The 26,030-nt window shown below is 35.5% G+C and overlaps 1 protein-coding gene and 1 long non-coding RNA gene across 3 annotated transcripts; both read right to left on the minus strand.

Moving 5' to 3' along the window:
* Positions 1-157: 157 nt before the first annotated feature.
* On the minus strand, positions 158-17,101 carry LOC134841582 (short transient receptor potential channel 4-like). The gene is made up of 15 exons (XM_063857613.1): positions 16,924-17,101; positions 16,269-16,399; positions 15,879-16,068; positions 14,910-15,050; positions 12,002-12,208; positions 11,365-11,608; positions 10,399-10,535; positions 8,608-8,721; positions 8,083-8,245; positions 7,218-7,410; positions 6,585-6,798; positions 5,945-6,169; positions 5,331-5,482; positions 4,658-4,898; positions 158-1,469 (listed from the first exon to the last, which is right to left on the minus strand). Exons 1-15 carry the CDS (start codon positions 17,026-17,028, stop codon positions 675-677), a joined length of 3,252 nt encoding a protein of 1,083 aa, XP_063713683.1. The 5' UTR covers positions 17,029-17,101; the 3' UTR covers positions 158-674.
* A 41-nt stretch (positions 17,102-17,142) lies between these two features.
* LOC134842339 (uncharacterized) lies at positions 17,143-24,935 on the minus strand. Of its 2 annotated transcripts, none has more exons than XR_010162491.1 (3): positions 23,987-24,935; positions 18,866-19,017; positions 17,143-17,271 (listed from the first exon to the last, which is right to left on the minus strand). It is a non-coding gene; the product is annotated as an uncharacterized LOC134842339 (long non-coding RNA). The 2 variants fall into 2 exon arrangements; XR_010162492.1 differs by lacking the exon at positions 23,987-24,935 and adding an exon at positions 19,158-19,495.
* Positions 24,936-26,030: the final 1,095 nt, after the last annotated feature.

Consider the following 26,030-nt stretch of genomic DNA (forward strand, 5'->3'; position numbering starts at 1 on the left):
TAGGCAATCGGTCAACAAGTCGATCGACCAGTTGGCCGAAAAAGAAAAAAGCGCGCCTTGTCCGGGTAAAAGAAAATTGGAAAATTCACTATATTAGTGTATACACTTTGAGTGCGATTTCTTGCCAATACTTCCATAAAAACTGAGAAAAGTCTTGAAAAACTAAAGAATGGTTGCTTGTTGACATTCGCCTGAAAAAATATTACGATAATTTAATCTTGGTTAATTTGCTGCTAAGCTTGAAGAAGTTAAAACTCAGATCCCAAATACCAAATCAAAGGTTCAAGTGAAAGGCAAATAAAGTAATCATATTTATGAATGTTGAAAAAGTGATATAAAATCAAAGCTAGTTTCAAATTACTGCTAATGTTTGGTTTGGTCCACCAAATCAAAAAGCGTCGCCATTTGTAGCTCAACGCTGGCTGGATAATTTGGTCGAACCAAGGATCTGGTCGAACCAAGGATTTGATACACAGAGAGTTCGGGATCCAGTGGACGTTTGAGGAGTCCCTACCGTTCTGTTCGTTTCAGGGTGGTGAAAGTTGGACAAACTTTTTTCGATTTTGTTCACTTTATTCGCCCTTTTTAGTCTCTGTTAATCGACTTAATAAGGCAAACGTAAACGTAAACGTAATGACGAATAAATTCACGCAGTTTGTGATCTCATTTTTGAATCATACGCATGTTTCGTCATTGTGATGCGGGTTGTTACTGCTTTTTCTCAGCTTGCCGCCTTTTTTGCCTCTGGGCTCTAATCTCCTCTCCAATTCAGTTCTTAATTCTGCAGATCGAGGAACAACATTCTCGTATACGTTTACAAACGGTTTTACATTTTCGTCAACACCGACTTCGTTTTTAGTCACGTGACTTGGTTCTTGTTCTGATTTAGTTTCGTGATGTTTCTTTGCTCTTGGTACTCGTGCATGTTGACGCAATTTGTCTAGGTCGTTTAAATGAGAAGGGGGACTGATTCGTTGTTCAGGAATTAAAATATGCCTCAAAATTTCCATATTCCTATCATCTTGACTGGCTATGTTCTGTGGTTCCTGGATTCCTTGGTGTTCCCTTGGGTTCCTTGGTGTAACACTCGTAGAGGTAGCAGATATGTTCACAGCTGGAAACATCTGACGTGATTCTGGACTAAGAGGAATTTCCTGCTCGGGCTCTGTGACTTCTGCTACAGTCATAAATTGTTGACCCCCACCCTCCAAGCTTTGCCGGTCTTCGTCCAACCCCGCCGCAGCAACTCCTAATTTATCAGCTCCGCCTCCGCCAGAATTGCCCTCGGGCAAAACTTCCTCTTCGCTAGAATCACTCGGACAATATTTCTGCCTAACGGGACTATTTGTTGAACTTGTATCGTCTGCAGCGGTGTTGAAATCCATGTTGTTCACTCTTAACCCTCCAACGCTAGTAAGAGCCGACACCTGATTCGCAAGTGTCATTGTCTGATGCATGAATCCATTGTGCTACATTAAAAAAAATTTCAAATGCTTGTTGGTATGAGAAACGGTATGAAACCATTGTGCTACATTAAAAAAAATTCAATTGCTTGTTGGTATGAAAGTGGGCAGGAACTTTGTCTTTGTGTTGGTTTTAGTTTTTTTTTGTAATTCAAAAGAACTCGAGTGATATATATTACACAGAGGCGAAGCTGCACTTCGCATACACAAGCAAAATATGACCGATAACGCTACTGGGAAAAACTGAATGAGTAAAACTTTGTATCTACAAAATTTCTTAAGGGACGCAAGCCAATTACGACGCATTAGCAGTACCAGTCAATTTGAAAAAAAAGAAAATTACTAATAGCACATGCCTCAATTTATAGAACGGACGCATTTTAGCTAGTATACGAAAACGTTCTTTAAGAGCAACCGACCCTGCCCAGGTTCGACCCTATTATTTTGTTGAGGGTCTCCTCTCTATCTCTACGCTACAGATCCATGATACCTTGAAGCTAAGGAACCACTTGTAATACAAAACTGCTCGCATCAGGGCGAAGCCCTGATTGTTCTGTAAAATAAAATGATTTTTTTTAATTCAAAATTTTTGTGAAACCCATCTCCCCACACGCCATATAAAGTACAAAGTGATAAATTTGACAAATCAATCATGGCAAACTAGCTTCCTTTAACTAATTTGGAACGGTTTCTAAGACAGATTAATCTCCGCTTACGCGTTAATAGCCCGAATTATATCGAGCATTAATTTTCCCAAATTGACCAAAATGACAATTTTCAAATCCCCCATAAATTTGTGAGAAATGATCAAAGGTGAAATATCTTTTCAAATTTAAGCTGAAGACAACAATAACTTTTGGATGATATGAAAAAATTTTGTCAAAAACGGCTAGTTAAAAAGTCGAAATTTTTCCAAAACCAAACAATAGCTTTTGGATGATATGAAAAAATTTCGTCAAAAACGGCTAATTAAAAAGTCGAAATTTGAAAAAAAAACCACCCCGAGCACTAATATTCTTTTCCTTTCGATACGAAAGTCGGAACATTAGTAGTCGGTGTTAATATCCTCAGCATTGGCTGTACTTACTAGCTGGTTATTGATCAAATTGAACACTTTCAAAAAGAACACAATTTATTGCAACAATATTTGCGTCGCAACAATATTTGCGACTTTGGTTGGAAAAAAATATAGTTCATACTACACCACAAGCTTGCTTGTATAATAATCCAACCAACTCACAAACAACCATAAAAATGTTTCAAAAACTTGTCCCATTGTCGAGAAAAATCAAATAAAGTTTTTTTATTTTCAGTTTAATTTTGAGCGAGTAAAGCGAACGAGTAACAATCGTTTTATAAAAATTATAGTAACTTAGGCTACAAAAATTTGAATAAAGAAGAAATTTCTAAAAAAAATACCAAAAAAATTTGTGGAAAAAAGACAATTATAATTGAAATATTTCATGTTCTGTTTGATGTTCATTTTGGAAAACAACTGTTGTCAAATATGACCAACTCACTGACATTCTACCGGTTTGTATAGTTTTATCATCACACTACCTGCACAAATTGAAAAGACACAAATGACACAACTTGAAAAAAAACTGTCTACAATTGTTTTATCGGTATTTTGCGAATGAGCAGTCCTCAAATAATTTTAATTTTTGCTCGATGATTAATGATCAAATAGTGTCTTAGAAAGTACCTGCTGGAGTCTATAAAACTTAACTTCCGGACCACCGCAATTAAATTAAATTAAGTATCAACTGCCAACACATGATCATAGGTGGTTTCAAATGAAATGAAAAGAGTTTGAATGTGGATAACAGCAGTCTCTTTCATCATATCTTCGTTCTAGTATTTAAAAGCCATAGCCTCATTACGGTTTTTTATTTTTCAATGAGTTTGCTAAGCCGGAAAAAAGCCAAATTTTATCGAATCAAGACATCCAAAATTTCCGGTTTTGCTGCAGAAAAAATACTTTATATAGCTTTGAAGAAAGTAATTTGATAATTGTAAAAAAGAACCTCGTTATTGTTGTTTAAAATAACGATTAGCAAGCGTTTTTGAATCCAAATCGAAATATCAAATATTTTTCCATTTTTCCAGTTAATTGAGAATTTTTTTCGTAAAATCTGTCTTTTGGTCACATAAAGAAAATTTTTGCATGTTTGTATTTTACGTACCCCTTCTATTTGAAATTTTTTTACGATAGTTATAAATTTATCAATTTTGATATTTTTTATTTTATTATTTTTAAAAAAGTTTTGCCTGAAATTTTTGTTCCGCCTGAATGTTTTTGGCGTAAACTTTATCGGATTAACAAAATTAAGAACTTTTATGCATGCTTGAGCCTTGGTTGGATGTATTCTCTGCTTCAACCTCTGTAGTTGAATTATGGTTTTTAATTATTCTTTTTTTTTCAGTATAAATCATTCCAATTTGGGAAAACCCTAAACCTAGACGTTTTCAAAAAAATTCATTTGAGGTTTTGCAGCAAAATATAACTAATTCAAATACCAAAAGGCGACTTAATTGATAAATTAATGTGAAAAATAACCTCATCAAATTTTTTCCAGTTTACAAACGTGTTTAACAATGTCAGTTCTTTGAGAGTGTTTTCGTAAAATCTGTGATTTAATCGTACACAAGAAACATTTTATCATGTTGGTATTTTGCGTAACCCTTCTATTTGATTGAATTTTTTTACGATATGTAGATAAGTCTGATATTTCGGAAAGTGTGGTCGTACCTTTCTGAGCGACTTGCACAGCAACCAGTTGTCCTTGTTTGAAACATAGCATTATCATGTATTTGAAAGTGGGCATTATTAAAAATTCTTAATTTCAAATACAAATCTTTCCCCTTTCGAGAAAACCTTTGATCCAATGAGTTTCAAAATAAATAGTGTCCTTACTAAGACACATTAAAACCTTAAACGGCAGTCAGGACATCGGAAGTCTCGCTCTGATTCAGCAGTCTCATTTTGCCAAATATCAAAAAGAGTGTTATTTAAAGCTAAAGATTAGACTGAAACATTATATTCGTCTAATTCCAGTACCTCCGCCGCTCACAAAAAAAAACGACAAAAAAGTTGCAAAAATAGATTAAGTGGATTTTCCATTCTACTTTTAGAGCAACTTGATATTAATTTTTGTAAGTGCTTTAATAGTTTAGTGTTTGCAGTTGCTAACCAGTCTATTGACACTGTTGAGATGCACATAATTGTCAACAATGTCCCCTCCCCTAGCCCCTCCCTGCACCCTTTTTCCCTGCTGTTGATTGCCCCCATTGGCAGTGTGGGAGTGGGGGTGGGGTGGGTTGAGGGGGTGGGGGTTCTGATTCTGAAGGGGTTCTCCTGATGGCTGGAACATGAGGTGTTGGTTGCGGATGTTGTAGTCTGCGTACCATGATTTGGCTTGCTCCTCCGAGTCCCTGTTAAACATTCCTTTATTCATTCTAAAGCAATATCATTTTTTCTCTAAAACGGAAAACGGAAGTACAATTCATTTTTTTCGGTTTTTTTTTGACATTCAACTAATACAATAATACACAGACTATTTACGAGGGTTTCAATATAAAATAGTTGTTCTTTTTTTGAGAAATGGCTGAATAAGTTGTGAATTGCGATTATGTTTTATTGAACATATGAAAATATGAAAAAAATGGCCGTTTGACATTTGAAATTTAAAATTTGGATCCTTTATTTGAATTCTGGTTCTTGTTTTGTACAACGAAATTCTAAATTCACTTAACTTAAATCAACAAATCAAATTAAAGAGAAAACTGGTTCGTATTTGTTAAAAGAGAGAAAAAGTTTATATCTTAACTATTAAAAAAAGATAGTGTAATTGTTGTTTTGTGTACTTGGTGAGTCGTTGTATGAGGTTGAGTAGGCGTCTGTTCTCCACGTAGAGTCTGTTGATGGAGATGCTCATCTCTTCACTCTCCCGGGGACTGTACATGTTCGTCCTGGCCTTCTCCATCATGTAGCGGTCGAACAGCTTCTGCACCAGCGTCTACACAAATATAAACATAAATAAATTTGTCTCAAATTGTGCAATAATCCAACAATATAGAAAACTTGTCAGTGAAAGAGCGCCAACTTGAGCAAGCGCAGAAGGTAATTCAACCTGTTGAAGTGCCGCTGAGAACTTTCTATTAAGTACCATCTTATATGGACCTGATTGTTTAATCTATGTACCATTTATTCAGAAATTTTTTTATAGATTAAAAAAACTGAAATTTTGAAAGGCGCGCCGAAAATCACGTGCCGAAAATCACGTGCCGAAAGAGGAGGCTAAATTTTTTCTAAGGGTCAAAACCTTCAAAAAGAACTTACAAATGGCTTTGTTTTCTTAAATATAAAAAAATCTTACAATTTTTTTGCAAAGGAGAACGTGATCGATTCTTTATCTGGTACTTGCTCACTAACCGGCTTTACTTGAAATTAGTCTGAAATTGATAATTAGAACAATTGCCTGATATGTGATCTGGGCTCTCCTGTCTGCCTCCTCCGTCTCCTCGGGGGGCTTCCAGTACTGGTCCCCCCTGAACAGACCCCCGGTGATTAATCCCCTCACTACCCTCACTCCCCATTTCACACTGGGCAGCAGGTTGAGGGGAGGGGGCAGGGTGCTGCCGTCTTCTATATACGTCATCCATAGTCTACTGCGGGCATATTTCCACTCTATGTCTGCGCGACTCTGAAAAAAGCCCAAAAATTAATAGACCAACTAAGTTTCGATAAAAAAGTTTTGTTCACTTTTTTTGATGACACTCTTTCATAGAACGAAGGGAACGCTACATTTGGCATCTTACTATTGATTTTTTAAAATATCTTTCGAAATACTTTGATCGATCAATCGCATTGGTGTTTAAGTTTAGCATCTAGACTGCTGGCCTCCTTTCAAATTTAAGCGAGCATGCTATTTGATAATTTCCACACGTCGTGTTTGAGCCGAAAAAACCAACGATGTTAAAAACAGCTGGGCAATATATTGCATAAAACTTGGCCGTCGACTTTTGTGAGATTTGAACGCTGGAAATTAAATTAACTACACGCAAGAAAAATTGCTTTTTAATAACTTTATAGAAAAATTCTTGTACTAATTTTTTTACCTCTATGTCCCTGTAGCTAGTGGTCATCATGGCCACCAGCATTCTGAGGAGGACTATGACAGCAGTGACGTAATAGGAGGCATACATGCACTCCACTATGGACATGATGATGGGGGTGGAGGCTGTCTGGAAGGACACTGATGGCTCTATGTTGTTGGGGGGAGGGGACAGGTTGAACAGCGCCCAGAACAGGGTCCGCATTGCACTGAACAGTCTGAAATAAAACAGAGTAAAAGAGCTCATAGACTTAAACTTGTGGTTATAGTTTTGAGAGAATTAGACTTTACTTGTCGACCAAATTGATTTTCACGCTCTATCGAAATACGATGAAGACCCTAATTTGACCAAACTTTCTGAGCCGCAGGCAAATTTTTTTAATGAAATATGCAATAAATGACGTGTTTGAGTACTTTTTGAATTTTTTTGACGTGTCAATACTCCCCACCCATATTTTTCTCTCTCTCTCTCTCTCTCTCTATCTATCTCTCTTTTTTCTTCTTCCTATATCCACCCTAGACCCCGATTTAGGGAGGATGTAAAAAAAGTGATAGTCGATAATCCAAAAATGGTAGCAAAAGCGAGGTACTTTTCAAAATACAAATTATTAGATTAGATTCAACGTTGCCCACTTACGTGTTGAATGCCTTTTTGTCAGACTGGTCGTTACATTCCCCAGTGGGGAGAGAGAGTCCGTCCAGACACTCTGTCTTGAAGAACCAGTTCAGCTGGTGCAGTCCACAGGCGAAGGACAGAAGAACCAGGCAGAAGATGAACATGAACTTGACAACGTCTTTCACCATCCGGAACAGAGATATCTGCATAGGGCCTAGAACACATACATTAAAGTCGTAACTGATGCTAAAAAGCCTAGTCAGTGTAGTCAAAAATAATGACTTGTATTTAAAGTCGCTTTTTTTAAGAAAAATTACTTTGCAACTAATCTGTATTTTGAACTAATATACTACACGCAGTAGCGTGCCGAGGGGGCGGGGGATGGGGGCATCAGCCTCCTTCCCTTCAATTCTGGTTCCCAAATTTTTCCAAAGGCCCCTTTTTGGTATAACTTGATGACATCCATTCTCGCTGAACAACCTCATAATTTTTCTAAAGGAGCCTTCGGCGCCAATACGACTAATTTTGAGGGGGGAGCGCGCGCCGAAAAAACGCAATTTATTGGTCAAAATGTACCAAAAAGTGCATAAGCACGCCTTTTATGACCTGTCTTTTGAAGTATTTGCCTGAGGAGTAAAAAAATTCACAAAATCGGGTCTCTTTATACTATTTTGGGAGAGCTCGGAAAATCACATTGGTCGACCTAAATAAAAAGTTCGGCAAAATTTTCAAAATTTTTTTTCGCAAAATCCCCACCCTCCTAAAAAAAATTCTGCGAACGCCACTGACTACACGAAACCTATCTGTAAAATGAACTAATTCAATTCATAAACAAATCAATTTGTCTGTTAAAAACTATGTTGTTTTTTTCTCTATTACTACTTACCTATCTGCTGGGATAGCGTAGCTAGAGTCACTAGTCGCATGAAGCTGAAGATGTTGGCTACTGCGAACACTCCTTCAGACAGAAACACTAGGTCGCAATACTGGAACGAAGACGAGGCACCTTCTTCTGCTGAGGGGTCTGGGTCACCAGAAGTTCGTCCCACCTACGGTGAAAAATGCTGTTAGTTCGAAAAAAATTCAATACAACGCATTTTCTCGATTCTGTCTGACATTTTTTTTTCAAAATATAGCAATATTGTACTGAATCAATCTTTTAGCAATTAACTTTAAACTTTTTGCAAATGGGCCAAAATGCAAAAAGCTGTTTTTTCTAGCCTGGGCAACTTTTAGGTCAAAAAGGCAGTTTTCCACGGGTCAAAGTTGGACTCGGGTCAATCTTAAAGTTTCAATGATTTTCCAGCGGAATTTGGAAAATTTAAATGCCGAACCATTGCAACCAAATAAGTCGAAAGTTCGATTGCGAGCAATTTTAGTGACTGATCGACTGATTTAAATAAATACGAACCTGAGTTACAAGGGAGGTATTGAGGGGAGTGTGTATGTTGTTGTTGATATTTGTGGTGATGTTGGTCCCATTGACCAGGTCGGAGTCGACGTCCACGACTGAATGGATGCCACTCTGAAAACAGAAAAACATTCTGAAAAGTAAAACAAATTACACATATTTTTAAATTTGCACACTTTTTTGCGAGAGGGAGAAAAATCGGCAAAAGCTGTTTTAACATATTGAGCGTCAATTTTGAAATCTTTTATCTAAACGACCCTTCTAAAGCCAACACTGAAATTTGATGATTTATTTTTTTATAATTTACTAGCTGATTTAAACAAAGCCAACAATCAGTTTGAAAAGATTTAATGAACGCAAGGAAACAAATAAAAACTTGAATTTTCGAACTTCCAAGCACGCAATAAGTGGACTTAAAGTTCTTTGAAATACATAATCAAATTATGATTGATACTCTTTTGATAAAATTAACTCAATTTGAGAAAATTGGATAAATAAGTGAGTTTTTATTCCGCTGGGAAATCTGGAAATTAAAATCCATTATCAAAACTAGAATTCAGTCACGTTTTTCATAACCTGAACACTTTTGCTGTTCGGCAGTGGACTTTGCTTTAAGACTAGAAAAAAGAGGCAAATAAGCCTTGAAAAGAACACTGGAAAACACTGATTTGTGAGCTAAACCTTTCGGGTTGATGGAACTTACTGACCAATACGCGACCAAGTTTGAACAAGACAGCTAGAAAAGAGTTAATGAACACAAAGAAACAGATCAAATTCAATTAGAATTCTGAAGTAAAATTATGTGACCTTAAAACTATGCGAATTTAAGGAACATTTTGTGATTGGTACTTTTTTGATGAAATCAACTCAACTCAATAAAATTGGATCAAGATGTAATTTTTTCATTTCGCTGGGAAATTGGAAAATTAAAAAGGATCTACTCAAAAACCTGCACCCCCCCCCCCTATTCAAGAAAGGGTGGGGGAGATTATTAAGTAGATTACTTGCAGCGAATTTTCGATCAATCAGAATGCAGCAAAATTCGAATTTACATACAACGCTCTGGTGCGAATTTACTGTTTTTATTTACAGGGTTGGAGATTCTTCTTTATTAGATACAATAGAGGGGGGGGGGGGGGGAGAGATTGTTAAGTAGATCTATTAAAAACCAGTTTCCAAATTAGATATTAGTCAATTTTTTTACTTTTACACTTTTCACTTTTGCTTTTCACCTTTTGCGATACAGGAGTTTGCCTTTTTTATCAAAGAATTTGAACTGAACTTGAAAGAAACCAAAAATCAAACCGCGAATTAAACTTGGGCGTGGACAAATTGTAAGACCTATCCTGAAAAAATCATAAAAGTCTTCACTAGGATCATCGAATTTTAACTTTAGGAAAAAAGTTGAGAAATTTTGTTGCGAATTTAAAAATTTTATTTTATCAGAAAAATCTGGAAAACACGTGTTCATTAACCTATTTTTTTTTTAAATCTAGATTGCAGGAAGAATTATTCTATTCCAGTTACTTACTTTAATTTTGAAACACTTTTCATTTTCAAATTTGTTTTCTAATTCTAGTTTTCTAACCAGCTAGTCTGTTGCTAGAATCTATAATATATAAAATCGATTTTTATTTTAAAAATTAATAAGATTGAATTGCTCCATAGACCTTAAAAGAAAGTTGGAACATTCGGGGCTTCGCGCAATCCGAGCAGTCTTGTTTCTATTTCCTCAGCAATTAGGCAGAACAATTTAGCTGAGGCTAGGGGCCAGGTCAAATAAAATCTTACAATGACGTGTGATGAGAATCGGAAAGCGACTGTGGAGAAGTAGAGTATGATCATGGTGGCGTCTATCCGGTTCCAGGGGTCATCAAAGTACGCACCCACCCCCTCCTGCACCTGCTTCAACTCATTCCACACCATGCCTGAACAAACTCAACTGTCAATCATAAAATTCACTGACAAATTTTAACTAGAATAAAATGAAGAAACGCTCTCACGCGGCGCTTGGTAACGGATGAATTATACTAAAAAATCATTGCGACAAACTGTCCTTGAGAACAATTTATTATGATTATTAAAGACGACTAGAGCTTTAAAAAATAAACAAAATATGGTTTAAAATTTTTTTAAAGCTTTTTGCGGTGCTACCAATTTGTCGAATTGAACAAGTGAAATTATTCACATCGCTTGTTCATATAATCATCATTGAGGAGGATCAGAGGCGGATCTAGGATTTTCCAAAATTTTTCAAAAATTTTGCGCGACCAAATTGATTTTCCGGGCATCATAAAACACTACTTTGACAAAAAATTTTGCCCTGCATGCAATTTTTTTGAAAAAAAAAAAGCCAAAAAGGCAGTTTTGGGCAATTTTTGGAAAGTTTGACCAAAAAAATTTTTTTTGGCGCGCGCTGCCCTTCAAAATTAAAATATATTGGCACCCAAAGCGTCTTTAGAAAAATGTTAGTGTTGATCGACCGAAAATGGACGTCATAAAAAGATACCAAAGGAGGCACCCTTTGGTTGGTGAGGGGGTCGAATCTCTGAGAAGAAGAAGCGTTCGCCCCAGCCCACCCTCTAAATCCGCACCTGAGGTGGATATTGGGCTACTTTCTATCGTCTAAAAAAGTTTCGAAAGCGCTTCAAAGCTTAGATAAACAAAATTTTCATCACTTTTTTTCAAGTTTTAATTATTAGATTAACGCTTTTAGAGTCACCTAATATACGAGCTTACAAAATCAAAAAAACTCACCGATGACCCACATACAAATGAGCCACTCAGTTAGCGACGGAAGCACCAGAGTCAACTCCTGATTGGCGTTCCCACCCCTCCCCCCACCGGTGCCGCCCACTCCCCCTGCCCCGCCCACTTCCTGCCTGTTGAATGCCCTCTCCTCACTGGTGGCTGCAGCTGTGATTAGCAGCATGAGGAAGGTGAATTGACTGGCCATGTGGTTGACAAATTTGACCAGGGGGATCTGCACTAGATCTTTTACCTGAAATACAATTCGTCATTTGCCAGGAGTGTAATTAACATAAAATTAAAGCCAGTGGCTTGCGCAGAAATGTTTTTACGGGGGGGGGGGGGGGGGGGTTTGGTGGGTTTGAAAAAAATCAGTCTGTGATTGAGTTCAGTAATTTTGAGCTTTTCGAACTCTGTCGAAATCCCATAATGCACCGCACTGGAAGATTTTGACCAAAGTTTGCTTTTTTTGGTGTGCTCCCCCTCAAATTCAGCATAAATTGGCAATAGCACTTAAGAAGGTGCTTTTAAAAAATTTAAGGGTTGGTTTTTTTGAAGTTGTTTTTTAAGGGTTGGTCAGCATTCAGAGAAATTAGCTTAAATTAATTAAATTAATTTGAAAGGTTTTAAATGCAGTTAAAATGACCTTGAAGTCGTGACACAATGTTACATTGGGAATTGTGATGTACAGTAAAGCGAAGAGAGGGAGCTCGAGTAAGGCCACTAGAAATAGAAGAGGCAGCAGACAGGCACGGGTGAGGAAGTTTGTTTTCCTCCACTTGTTGATCAGGGGGGCACTCTTCCCGTACCAGATGGGGGAAAGCACTAGCTGCACATTTGCACTCGCCACGAACTGAAACACATAGTAAAATGAAGAAAAAAAAACTGAATGATGTTGGCAGAATCGAAGGAGGTAGGGGTCTAAATTGGATGAGAGTAGTCGGTTGCCGTGCAAGCAACCGTAAGGCGACAATTCGTGACTGGCGACATTTCATAGTAGACGACAATTCGCAACAAGCGACAGTTCGTAACTGGCGACGATTCGAAACAGGCGACATTTCGTAACAGCCACAATATGAAACACGCGACAACTCAAAATAGGCGACAATTCGAAACAGGCGACAATTCGAAATAAGCGACAATTCGAAACAGGCGACAATTCGAAACAGGCGATAATTCGAAGCAGGCGACAATTCTTAACTCTAAATTAAGCGGCATAAACTGATTTACGAGCACTATTTTTCTTGTGCCAAATGTACGCGCAGTAGAGCAAGCGTTCGCTACTTGTTACGAGTTGTCCCTCGTTACGAGCTGTCGCATCAAATACAGTGCTGATTTAAACTATCCGGACAAAGCTATAAAAAAGCTTGATATTTGAAACGCGTTTTTTTTTTCAAATTGAGTTGACTTTGGACAAAAATTGATGAATACAAAACTTGCTTCAAAATTCAGCCGAATTGATAATAGTGTAAGGATGTAATATCTTTTGTGAACAAAATTCGGGTACAAAGTTTAACGACAATTACGGTTCAAAAATATTGGTTCAATTACTGACAAAAATATGTCAAAGTGAGCCGCTTATATAGCCCAGCAATATTTAAGGAAAGTTTAATCGTCTCAGTTTTGTATAATTCTTCTTCAGCAGAATTGATATGCTGTATTTTATTTTGCAAAGATCGGGTTCAAATTTCACCCAAAAAGACTATTTTTGGCTTTACGCCTATTACGGTTCACAAAAATTAGTTCAATTCACCAGAGGATTTGGGACGCCCTCCCCCGTTCAGGATTTCGACCCCTTGCCAACTCAAAGGGCCTCCCTTTGTACTATGTTAAGATATCCATTCTTGGATGCCCTAAAGTTTTTCTAAAGGCGCCAATATTACTAATATTGAGGGGGGAGCGCGCGCCGAAAAAACGCGATTTTTTTGTCAAACTTTTCCAAAAAATGCCTAAAACATTATTTTTTGACCTGTTTGTTTCGTGCTTTAGGATAGCTCGCAAAATCATTTTAGTCGTTCTAAAAAAGGTCGAAAACATTTAGGACATTTTTTGAAAATCCGCCCCCCTCGAGAAAATCCTGGATCGGCCTTTGGTTCAATTGCTGGCTAAAATATTTTGAAGTTAGCCTTTTAAATAGCCCAACAAAGTTTAAGGGAGGTTAAATTGTCTCAGTTTCATATAATTAATATTATTTCCGTTTGATATCCAAAAGGTTTCAATTTTACTGCATAAAATACTAATTCTTCTAAAGTTTTGCTGGGTTATAAAAAAGGCTCACTTCGATAAATATTTGTCAGCAATTGAACTAATTTGCTATGTTTTATTTTTGACTAACTAAAAATCGAAAATGATAGTTTTTAGATTTATATTCTGGACCCTAATTTCGCAAAATAAATTAGACCATAATAATTCTGTTGAAATTCTAAGCAAGTTGTCTTTATTTTTTTGTCTAAAATCAACCCAAGTTTTTTTGTTTTGTCCAAATCATTTAAATCATCACTGTATTGGACATCTTTTAAATTCAGATTTTCAATAGTTTTTTTTGGATTTCCAATAAACTAAGGAGAGATGGGCAGATGTTTGAAAGCGTAATAACAATAAATGGATAACTTAACTAACTTTTCCAAACAATTATATCGTCATTCAATCTTCACCCACAGCAATAAGTCAGCCCTAAAATCTTTTCCGACAATTTTTTATTAGACCACATCACAGCTGAAAATCCTTCATCATGCTTGAATATGATACCATACTCAATCGCCTACAAACTTTTTTTTACATATTTGCGTGCGCACCATTAAGTTATTTGATAAACCCTCTCGCTCTGATAAAAAAAATTGGATAATGAGTTGAGTAAGACACGGGAACAGTTAAAATTTTTTAGTTATGGATAAACTTTATATCAATTCCACTTCAAAGCAGGGGAACCAAGCAGACCGACAAATTCCGGAATTTTTTTGAAAGACGTATCTCCCTCCTACCAAAAAATTGTTGAGCCGCTTTGTTTGAAACACTGACTTTTCAAATATAGCAGTCTTTGAAGTTTTTATTGGCGCATTTGATGTAACCCTTTTCTCTTGGCCGTCCAATTAGTGCAAAGTGACTTGGAGTGAATGGAGTGGAATGATTGCCTGATTACTTGGAGCCCCTCAAGGGACATTGATGTTACAGGGTGACAATATAAACACCTGATTTTGACAAGCCAATTAGGGCAAAATGTACCAGTTTAAAAAAAAAGATCTGACAAAATTCCAGACTCTTTTTTTATCATCGGGTCAACGTATTTCTGGTGAAATTCACAAAAGTAACAAAAAAGGAACTAAAAAATTTGTGCCATTATTCACTATCCGACACAAGAATCTTAATCAAGTCTTGAAATAATAAGTTTTTTTGGTTCTAACTCCCTAAATTAAGTGACTGAAACGAATACTATTACACTAGTTTAGCAGTGAAACTATCCAACATCTGTTAAAATATGTCAAAAATGTAAGACTCTTTTGAAATATTTTTGAAACAAAGAATGTTTCAATGTAGTTAGTAAAATGCGCACTCACATTCTTACGTTCCAGGTCCACGGAGTACTGGAGTGTCTCGAGGTACTTGCCAGTGGGTCCTTGGACCAGAAGGGTGGCCAGCTCTTCTGGGTGTGTCAGCTTGAGCAGCTCCACCGCAAACTGCTCCATGACACAGCTCATCTGGAAAAGATGAAATGAAAAAGGGTCTCTGGCTTCAGATTCCGCCAAAAAAAAATCAAAAACAAAAAAAGTTCTCTCATTTCTTAAAATTTCTCAATACTTTCTCTCCAGTCAGCAAAACGTAAACTATTTTTTATTAAATTTCCAAAACTGATACTTCGTCAATTTTTTTTACCTCGTCGTATTAGATTTTTTCTATTAATTGATAAAAGAAAGAACACATTTTTCGACAACCCAAGCACTGAATAATGAGGTAGTCCCGCTCGTTCAAAATCCTCGAATAACTCGAAAAGCTCATAAAATTTCATCATGACACAATTTCAGCATAGACCTCAACAATGGACACTTTCTTCTTGTTTGTTGACGTACTACAATACGTTTTGCATCACAAAAATTACGGATGTTTTTTTTCTGAAAATTATAACCTCTTAGTCAGGGACCCTAGCTGCTTAACAACTGACTGAGGTATCAAAATTTGATAAGTCAATCAATTGTAACTAAATTTTCATCTTTTAGAGTTATTTTTTAATATTGATTATGATTCCAAAATATCTTTTTACTACTCTTTATAGCTTTAAAAGAGATCAACAATTTCCGTACGTGCCTTGATTCAAAGAGACACCTCCCAGACAGTTTTCCAAAACTTTTCCGAAATTTAGCTGAACCAACTTTAAGTTACCTTTATTTTTAAAGTAAAGGTTTACCTGAAGTACTTTTAAGGTAGACTTGAGGTAAAGTTTACCTTAACTATCACTTAACTTCAGTCACTTAGGACAACTCGGACTCAATTTTTTTGAGTGTGTCGGGACTGAAGTGGACTTAACTTGCCTGGTGATAGTCCTCGAAGAACTCGTACTCCCACATACTCCACTGGTCCAGCTCCTGGCTGAGAGCCAGACTGGCGTGAATAGGGTTGCAGGGCTCCACACTCAACAGGTACATGGGGGCGGAGATCGCCTTGAACACATTCAAGGTCGCATGAGCACTCAGGGGGTCATTGTGGTCGTGTTGTTCTGGTCTACAATATACCAAACAAAAACAAGGTAGAAGATACTAAAAAAGTAGAAAATTATTTTACTAAGCGCACAGTGATGCTATATTATGAAAAAAATATATATGAAATTAGTTAAAATTGTTTGTAAAATGCCTATAAGCTTACTTTTTAATAAATATAGAATTTTGTCAGCATCTGCGAAATGGTTGAAATCGACTCAGTACCTCTGTATGTGTGTGGCGCCGTGTTTGAAGAGAAGACTGATCATCTGGTAGTTGTTGTGGTGTGCTGCCAACATCAGGGGTGTCATGTCAGGGGGGAAGTAGCCACTCTTACTAGTGCCCTGGATCACGTCCTGTGACACAACATAGGGCTCCGAATAAGACAGATAAGTATGAAAAATCAACAGTATCAAATTCGTGATTCGGATTCCAAAAAAAAGTTTTTCTCAATGTCGAAAGAAATTGGTCTAAATTTTTGAATTTTCAGACCAACTTCGATTTGGATGACACAGAATTTGAGCCCAATTTAATTCTAATTAGTTTTTTTTTTCACTTTAATTCAGAGAAAATTGCACCTGATGTGTAAAATGCTTTCATATAATGGCCCTTTAGCTTAAACAAAACACAGTAAGTTTTTTGTAAAATATATTTTTCTATTGTTTTCTTTTGAACTTTTACTTAACTCATAATGGTCGAAACATTCTGTTCTGCTTGCATAGCAAACGACTATCCTTGTTTTTTATCCTACATTTGATAAGATTTAATCAGATTAAAATCAATTTTGAAATCAACCATCAGAGCTCAATTTTGAAAACATTTCATCCTCATAACTCATTAAAAGGTATAGGCTAAAAATAGTTTTCGATTTTTAACTCACCAGAAACTGGGGCGCCTGAAGCAACTCCCGCAACACACTTACACACTCCAGATCTATCGCATGTAGGAGAATGTCTATGGACGCCGTATGGCTACAATGAGTCATCACATCCTCAACTGTATCATGTTGCACTGCTTGGAGAAACTTCAGTCTCCTGTGCTCATCGATATCCCCACCCTTTTTCCCAACTCCCCCACCCCCTCCTCCAGCCCTGCCTCCCCCTCCTACCCCCACTCCTGCTGAGTCGGTCCAATTGGTGGGGCCAGAGTGGAATGAGGGGTACATGACCATCTAGGACTCTGGTTACTGCAGCTTCAGGGTATGTTTTGAAGCATCAGCTGGTTTGATCTGTAAGCAGAACACACCATTATAGTTTAAAATGCTGGTCTATAAGCTTATAAACAAAGTTTCAGAGAGATTGTTGCTTCATCTGTAAAAAAAATTAGAGGTCTTAGTTTACCTATAAAATTTTATTTCAAATTAATTTTCTAATTTTTGAATGTTTTTTCCAAAAAAATCTGAAATGAAAAATTTTAATTTTATTTTTATTTATTATGATTTCTACTTAAAATTTTCTTCGAGTGAACACATATGGCATAAATTCAAAGCTGGTGGTATATAAACTAGCCGATGTAAAAACCAGCCGAAGTATCAAGCAGCAAAAAATACATAAGCGTTATATAAAATTGTTATTACGCTAGCGATTAGCAAGCGTTATCAAACTGGAATAAAGACTTTTCGGGTTAACAATTAGTTCAACAAAATCAGTTGAATCAGTTACCTCGCTGTTCTGATATCAACAAAACAGAATGCGTGTTGAATTTTTTTTTTGAGCATGTACGCCTTTTAAATGGACGTTCCATTCGAAGTTTTATTATTGGTGGTAAAACAGCTCTTGTTTTAGTTTTTTTTCGCTTATTATTTTTTGCTAGTTTCTTTTCAAGGTTTTTTTCGGCTTAAATGATTTCGGCTGAAACATATCTGCTAAGATATCTGATAACTCGTCGTTTGAATCGCCAAAGTTTTCAAACTGCTTCTGTGCTTACGGAAGGGTAGGTGGTGGGGGGAGGGGGGGGGGGGGGGGGGTTTGCTACAACTTCGGATTTTTTTGGCTCAAAATGTTTTATATCTCAATTTTGATTTTTTTTCGGGCATCAGTCGTTTACCCAGTTTCTGTCTGCTCAGTGTCCGCTAAATAAATTTTGTTTTTCAAACTTATTTAAAACTGGTTGTTGTGTTTCTCAGTATTTCTCTTAGATTTATCCGTGTTCCAGACAAACGTTAAAAATCAATTTTTTAAACGATTTGTCTAACATTTTGTTTTGATTCAGCTCGCTTTTTTTTGAGCTAGCAGCCGTGCCATTTTTTGTTGTATCGCAATGGCTGAGCACCCTCGATAATCAATTGGGGGTTATTTCAATCCCATAAAATCTGTTCAAGAACGTGTTGAATCTAATTTCAAATTAAATTTTAATTCAATTAGTTTGATAAAAATACATTCAAGGCAAAAGTGTTGATGGAATCTGGTAACCGGAAAAAAATTCTTAGTTTTGTGCGAGCAGGTACAGAGAAAAATGTCAATTTTTTGCTAATATTTGAGAGAGTCGCGATTGACGCAGTTTTGATTTCATACTACACCGTAGCCACTCGGAAGTTTCTTTCGGGTAACTGAAATAAGGGGAAACAGCGCTAAAAGTAATAATGAAAAAAGTAGCGATGGGGAAAAGGCTAGACCTCCACCTCTGGAGAAAATTCGAAGTTCGAGACTTAACTTGATCCGTGCTAGTGATGGTTGCCTGCAAGCGAAGCAGCAATTGCCATTCCAGAAAATAACCCAAAAAAGGCATGTAATTCATAAGCGGGGGCACAATCGCGGATCTCTTTGAAGAGCTGTATTTTGGTGGTCATTTCCCTTGTGAACAAATGGTCTCAAAATACTGACCTGGTTTTCAAGGCCTTTGTGCTTTTTATTTCTGCTTTCGTGATAAACATCTTCGGTTGCCATCTGATATCGTTAAATCTTCCTTTAACTTCATGGTAGGTAGCAATTCGAGCTCAGGTTTTTTTGACTGAAGTAAATCAGAAAGAGCTCAGCTGAAAAATATAATAAACATGTATAATGTGTAATTGAATAATAAGGACTGAAAAGAAAATAAATCAATCACAAATGGCAATCAAATTGACAATACTACCAAAAAGTGTCAAAAAAGAGTTATTTCATAAGAAAACTGTACCTATATATTGAAGTTTGATGCAAAATATTTCAGAAAAATGCCGATAAATCTGTGAGTTTTAAGTCAGCTCAGCTTAGGTTGTTTGGTATAGTTCAATTGGTGGTTATTTCAATTTATCACCAACGATGAATTGGATGTCTAAAATGAAGTGAAAGGTTGTCCCCTTTCACAATTCGTCTGTACCAATCGCCCGCTTAATTTCGAAATGGCCAAATTTACTAATGTAAAAGTTATGGGGTGACATTTCAAACGCCTGATGAGGTTTGATTGAAGTGTTTCATCCTCGAATAAGCCCAACAATCACATAAGCACCCCCTCCCTTTAGCCCCCAAAAAATCTCTGAGCACCAGCCGATAATGATCAAAATATACCACTAGATGAAAGTAATTCATGTAAAATAAAACAATGACATTTAATGAAGCGAAAAGTTACAAATGGGAAAAGCCATTAAATCAGGCAAAAAATTATAACTGAAAATGGCAAATCATTACCATAGTGGAATCAGAAGATAAAAATAAACACCAACTGAGCTTTAAAAATTCAACAGACCAACATACCATTTAGCCAGTGGTGTCATTTAGCCCGGGAAAACAAGCCAAATGGCGTGAATTTTGGGCAATATTGGCAATAAAACAGCGAAACAGCAAAGAGTGAATACATATTCTATTTTATTTGAAATGGAGACACCAAAATATTTAGTCTTGCTAGGACGATGAAGATTTAGACGATTTGCATGTCAAAAAAGACAGACGCGCAGGATTATTGGTGATTTTACCAGTGGATTGAACTCTGTTTTTACTTCAAAAACATCAACAAATTGCAAAAAAGATCAAGTTTTTGTTTGAATATTTAGTTTTCATATGGTTCAATCAAGCATTTGTTTGCAATCATGCCATAAATCTCTATTTGAGTATTAATCATCATAGGGTTCGGCTTATTTTTTCCAAAAAAAATTCGAATGATTACAATTGACGTTCACGTGGAAAACGTCTGTCTTCAATCTGAATCCATTTATTAGATCCATTGAGGCTAAATTTTTAGCTGCGAAACTAAATAATTGCTTTAAATTGATCTTCTTAATTGTCGGTTTACTATCCTGTAGGCTTACTTACTCAAAACATTTCAGGAGACAATGAACATAGACTCTTATTGCATCAGAGAAGCACAGAGTCAAAAATGAGAGAAAAGAGCGAAGGTGAAATAAGAGTAGAGTAGCGAATGAGAATAGAAATGGTCAATTTGAGAAAGGCTCCTTCTATTTTACCCCGCCGCCACCATCGCCCATCCCCTGCTTTGAAGTCTAGCAGTGCCATCTCTGTGTGAATGAACGTGGAACGCTGGATGTAATATGATACTTCTACAGTACAGTGACATCGTGGCCATAAAATACTAGACTCCAAGGGTGAACGTGAGCATCAGGTTATCTTGGACACAGGGGCGTGCGTAGGATTTTTTGGACGGGGTAGTCAACTTTGAGTTTCAGATTCTGCTACATATTTCAATTCTGCTGTATTCGCCGCTCTTAATTGGAGTTAACTATAAGTTAGTCGTAAAAAACTATAGATATATCGCCTGCTGCCATTTCAGTCTTTCCATTATTCAAAAAATTTTAAAATAAGTTATGGCTGCGCGTGCTATATTAGTTTAAAAGTTTCAACAATGGTACAAGCTTAAGAGTATTTTCGTGTTTGTTTTAGGTTGTCGTATTGTAGGCGTAGCAATTAGCATGCGTGCCTACTATCATGCGATAAATGCTTTGATTAGGTGTTTATTTGGATGAAAACAAATTAGCTGAAAAATTCATTCTGTTTGACTTGTTCAGAGAATTGAAATTTCATTTTCGACAAATTAGATATTCGGCAAAGTTTGAGTTAGAAAAGTTTTAATTTGCGAAAGAGTCGACTTCACTCTTTTACATGGGCATCCTAATCGACACACATGCTACAAGACCGGTCTTCGTGCGCAGCGGTTATACCGTAACAAGCAACCTGTTAGATAAACAGAAACACCATTAACCAGAAAATATATTTTATTACAAAACTAATGCCTAGCGAGTGTAAAAAAAAATAAAAAAATACCGTATTATTCCCTTTTAATTTAAAGAAAATGGCTTTTTGAGAGTCCCAAAAATCTGGAAAGTTTTTCTTTGAAACCAAAAAAAACTTTCAATAGCCAATTAGGCTAAACTATTATCAATTTTTTTTTGCTTATTGTTGTGTGTGAAAATAACAGTTTCCGATCGTTGTTGCATAACCTAATTATTATTATAGCATCTGAACTAATTACCAACCAAATTGATTCGAGTGATAATCTGCCACCTTACACTATGATTTGTAAAAAAATGTTAATCGGTACTTTTGAAAAAATCAATTCTAATGGGCTAAAACTTGCATTTTATGGCAATTTAAAACCCGCCCTCTGATTCACTTCTGAGCAATTGTTTTCAGTTTGTTTTCAAAGTTTTTTAATATGCTATATACTATAATATAGTATAACATATACTATATTATACTACTTTTAATATACTATTTTTTTGCCTAAAGTATACTCACCTTTCAACGTTTGCCCGGCCTTTGAGTTATATTCAATGTCTGTTTCTTATAAAATTTAAGAAAAAGGTTTAACTCTTATTTAGTTTAACTTGTTCTAAATGGGTGTAATGATTTTCTTTAAGCGCCATAAATTATACACAAATTTTTCAGTTTACACAAATTTTTTAAGAACTTTGCTTAAACTATACTCAATGCTTATAACGTTTGCTGAACCTTTAAATTGTTTTTTGATTTTTAAAACAAAAAATTAAGAAAAATTACATCCCATTCAGACCAACTTGTTCTAAATGGGGTCTAATGATTTTATCTAAGCTCCATTAAGTATCCTTAAAAGTTTTCAAAGTTTGACTAGCGTAATGCATAGCAGCAAGACTTTGCAGGACTTACCCGACTTTAGCAGCCACACAATTAGAAGTTGGCTTATAAAGCAGAGTAATTCGTCGAGCAGTAGATAGAACAGAATCTTACCATTTTTTTAGAATTTTTTTGTGAGATATTAATTCTTTTTCTCAGAAATACAAATTAGGCATCTATGCACTACTGTAGTAATCTAAATTGGGGAAAATGTAGAAAAAAGTTTCAGAAAAGTCTGCGTCAAGTTTAAATTTCTGAAAATCTGAGCATAACGAAAACAAAATTCATTTGATTATTTAGTTTGTCTGTTATGCTATCAGTAGTTTTTTACTGAACGCATTCGGGGGTATTCTCTTGATGAAGCGACCACGTGATGGAAATTTTCCAACCAATCAGAAATGTTAGACGTTCCAATTGGCTAATTGACTTTTGCAGTTACCGTAGTTCTATTAACAGAAGTTACAGCGGCACAGCAAAATTTTGTTTGTTTTATTTTTCATTTAAAAAACATCGTTTTCAGGTTTTTTCCAGTACTTACCCGACTTCGATTTTGCATTATTTGAAATTTCATGTAGCTGCTTATTTTTTAATTGCTTAAAAGTACAAAAGTAGCTTTAATGGCCTGGCGTTATTCGCTTTGTGAAGTTTTTGCGATTTGCTTAAGATTTATAAATAATCGATTTTGATTAGCTGAAAATAACTGAAAATAAATTTCCAACATTTGGTCCACCCACCATGTTGGACGCCACCAAGCATTTTTACTGAAACATTTTTATGGGAAAGAAACAAAATTTTTACAGCAAAAATTTTGCTCTATACAGCTGCAATATTCTTTGAGGCCTGGAATAGCAATTTTTTTTCTGTTATATGGCTTAAAAGTGAGCTTTGCAATGTTCTCAAGATAAATCATGACGCTCGAATTTGATTAGAAGAAAATATATCCAGCGAGCTAAACTTGTTTTTTTTATTGTAAAAGAAGCTCAAAAACAATTTGGTTGTTTTGGGCTATATAACAGAAAAGTCTCAATTTGTTCCTAAATTATCAATTCTGGGTTGTTTAACAAACATTTTCCTCTTAAACAATCCCATCAATCAAGGATACTTTGGCAATAAATTGTATTTTAAAAACCATGTCTATAATTCAATAATTCCAATAAATTGAAGTACGTTTTTTGCTTAATTTTGCCCAGTAAAGTACAAAAAGAAGGTTTTGTCTGTTAATAAGCTCAAAATTAGAAAACTGTTAGTCGCAATAGCCGTTTTTGTTCCGACTTTCGATACGAAAGTAACGGAATATTTGTGCTCGGGGTGGGTTTTTTTTCTTCAGACAAATTTCGACTTTTTAACTAGCCATTTTTGACGGAATTTTTTATATCATTCGAAAGGTATTGTTGTCCTGAGCTCTAATTTGAAAAGATATTTCACCTGTGATCATTTTTCGTTAAGTTATGGGGGTTTGAAGATTGCCATTTTGGCCAATTTGGGACAATTAACGCGCGATATATTTCGCGCTATTAACGCGTAAGCGGAGAGTTAATCCGTCTTAGAAATTGTTTCAAATTGATTTAACGAAGCTTATTTGCCATAATTGATTTGTTACAAGTAGCGAAATCTATCCTTTTGTACTTTATATGGCGTGTGGGGGGATGATTTAAAAAAAGTTAAAAATTTTTGAAAAAAAAATTTTAATTTTGTTTTATTACTTTTAATTTTTTAATGATATTACTGCTCCATAAACCTTAATGGGCAGTCGGAACATTCAGGGCTTCGCACTGATACGAGCAGTCTTGTTTTATTTTAGTTTCAATTTAAGAAAATGAGAAATGTAAGTACGGATAACTCAAAAAAAAGAGGTTGCAAATTGAGTATCACGGAGTCGCAGTACTTCTTTAGACGAAAAAACTGGAATCAAAGATTACTTACCACGAATGATAATGCCACAGAATTGGTTTATGGTTAGATAACCAATAAATAAATAACAAAATATTTTAGGCCTTAATTGACAAAATAAAAGACTGATTGTCAATTTGCTTCTAGGCAAAATTTTTCTCAGTGCTCTTCTTTGGATAACTTTTAATTAGGATGTGAATATGGATGAAAGAAAACTTCTCAACAGGCGCCTACAGGCATCAGTTTCCTGTTTTGGAACAATTTTATTTGAGCAATTTTATTTCATTAGTGTCTTTGACGATGAAACTGGCATTTCCAGACAATGTATCTAAGAAGTAAAATTGTTGAAATCAACTGTTGACTTTTTATTGGAGTTAATCGCAATCATTAACTTCAAATTAGTGAACATATTTTGATGCGAAAATAAAAATTAAAGAACATATAAAATTTAACCAAAAAAATGCGATTCAAAGAAATGAACATTGTTAACCTAATTTTAGCAAACTGTAGCAAGAATACGAAGAGAAAATGAAAGTTCCTGTCTCTATATAATTTGCAAAACTATAAATACAACAACTCAATGATTCAATTAAAAATATTGAAGAGATGTAACGTATTTGACGGTTGGTGTAAGACAAGACTAAGTGAATCAGTCAACGCATAAATTATCAAACTGTGACTTGTCTAAGCAACCGGAAACATAAAATAAAGAAGACCGGATTTTTTACCGGAATTTAAGCAACGAGGCATAAATGCAAAGCGCGATCAAAAGCGAAAAAATACCACTTTCGCTTCAGACTTTTTATGAATTGAAGATTAAAAGCGCCGATTCAAGAAAAAAAAACATCGGAAGCTCAAACAAGAAATTGGAGTAGTAAAGAATGAAACAGAACTTCAGGACGAAATAAAAAAAGAACAAATAAAAACATTTTTTATTTATATTTGTCTCTTTTAGATGCGTCAGGCCTGATTGTCCAAACTAAAGCATGCTAAGCGGCATGGCAGTTTTTTTATTCCTTGCAATTTAGTTTATGCTTCAAATTTAATCTACGTCGCAACTGTAAAATCAGTACAATAAACCTGCGCTGTGATGCAGCCGATGCTTTTGCTTCCATTTAAGATGAAGATGGTGGATGTTGATGTTCAGTAGAATGGCTGCTGTACTTTTTGTATATCCTATTGTTGTAGTTCTTTTTGTATCAATTCATCCTTTAGAGTTCTTAAATCTACCTCTTAATGCTCTCAACACTGCTAAAAATCTAATGCATATTTTACTGGACGGGTCAATTTTTCATTGTTTCTTCATTTTCAATAAATTTTGTTCATTTTTTTTTTCATTACATGTCTTGTCATAAATCACGTTTTGTTCTTAAAATAGTTTTCTTATCCTAATTTGTCTGGCGTTTTTTGCCTGTAACTTGGTTGAAATTAAGCTCAGTTTGGATCATCATCATTTTTATGGTTACGCAAGGCGAACTCAGTTCCTTTTAATCTTTTTTCGATACCATGATGCAGTAGCATCAGGTGTGTTCATTGAATGTATCTCGTTTTTTTTTGCCGAATATTGCACTATAGTACTGAATAATATGTGATAAAATTGACACTCAAACCTTTTATTATATTAGCTTCACGAAACATCACTTTTTCGTTTGACGACAAAACTTTATGCGCTGCATGAAAAGTTTCATCATAGATTTTGAGCAAAAAATTGCCTGTGATCCCAAAATAAAGCCTCGCAAAAGAAAATGAATAAAAAATATAAACAAGAAACAACAAAGAGGTTAATTGCACTGAAATAGGTCAATGATCACATCTAGTGAGTCATAAAATAGCTTTTATGTTGTTATTTTTCTTTATATAAAAACTTTTTTTCGTCTCATGGTCAATTAATCAAATTACGTTTAGCTTTTTTCTGGTTTTTTATAATCTCATTTTGTGGATACATATTTTTTGACAGTGAACAAAGGTGCTAGTAAAAAGAAGTATACAATCTGATAATCTAGTTTGATGTTTTATTCTGTAATTCGAATTGCAAAGGTTGATTTGAATTACAATTGCGATCATTCGAAAAAGGTGA

Source organism: Symsagittifera roscoffensis, chromosome 3, assembly GCF_963678635.1.
Source record: "Symsagittifera roscoffensis chromosome 3, txSymRosc1.1, whole genome shotgun sequence".
In the NCBI taxonomy this organism is placed as follows: domain Eukaryota; kingdom Metazoa; phylum Xenacoelomorpha; order Acoela; family Convolutidae; genus Symsagittifera; species Symsagittifera roscoffensis.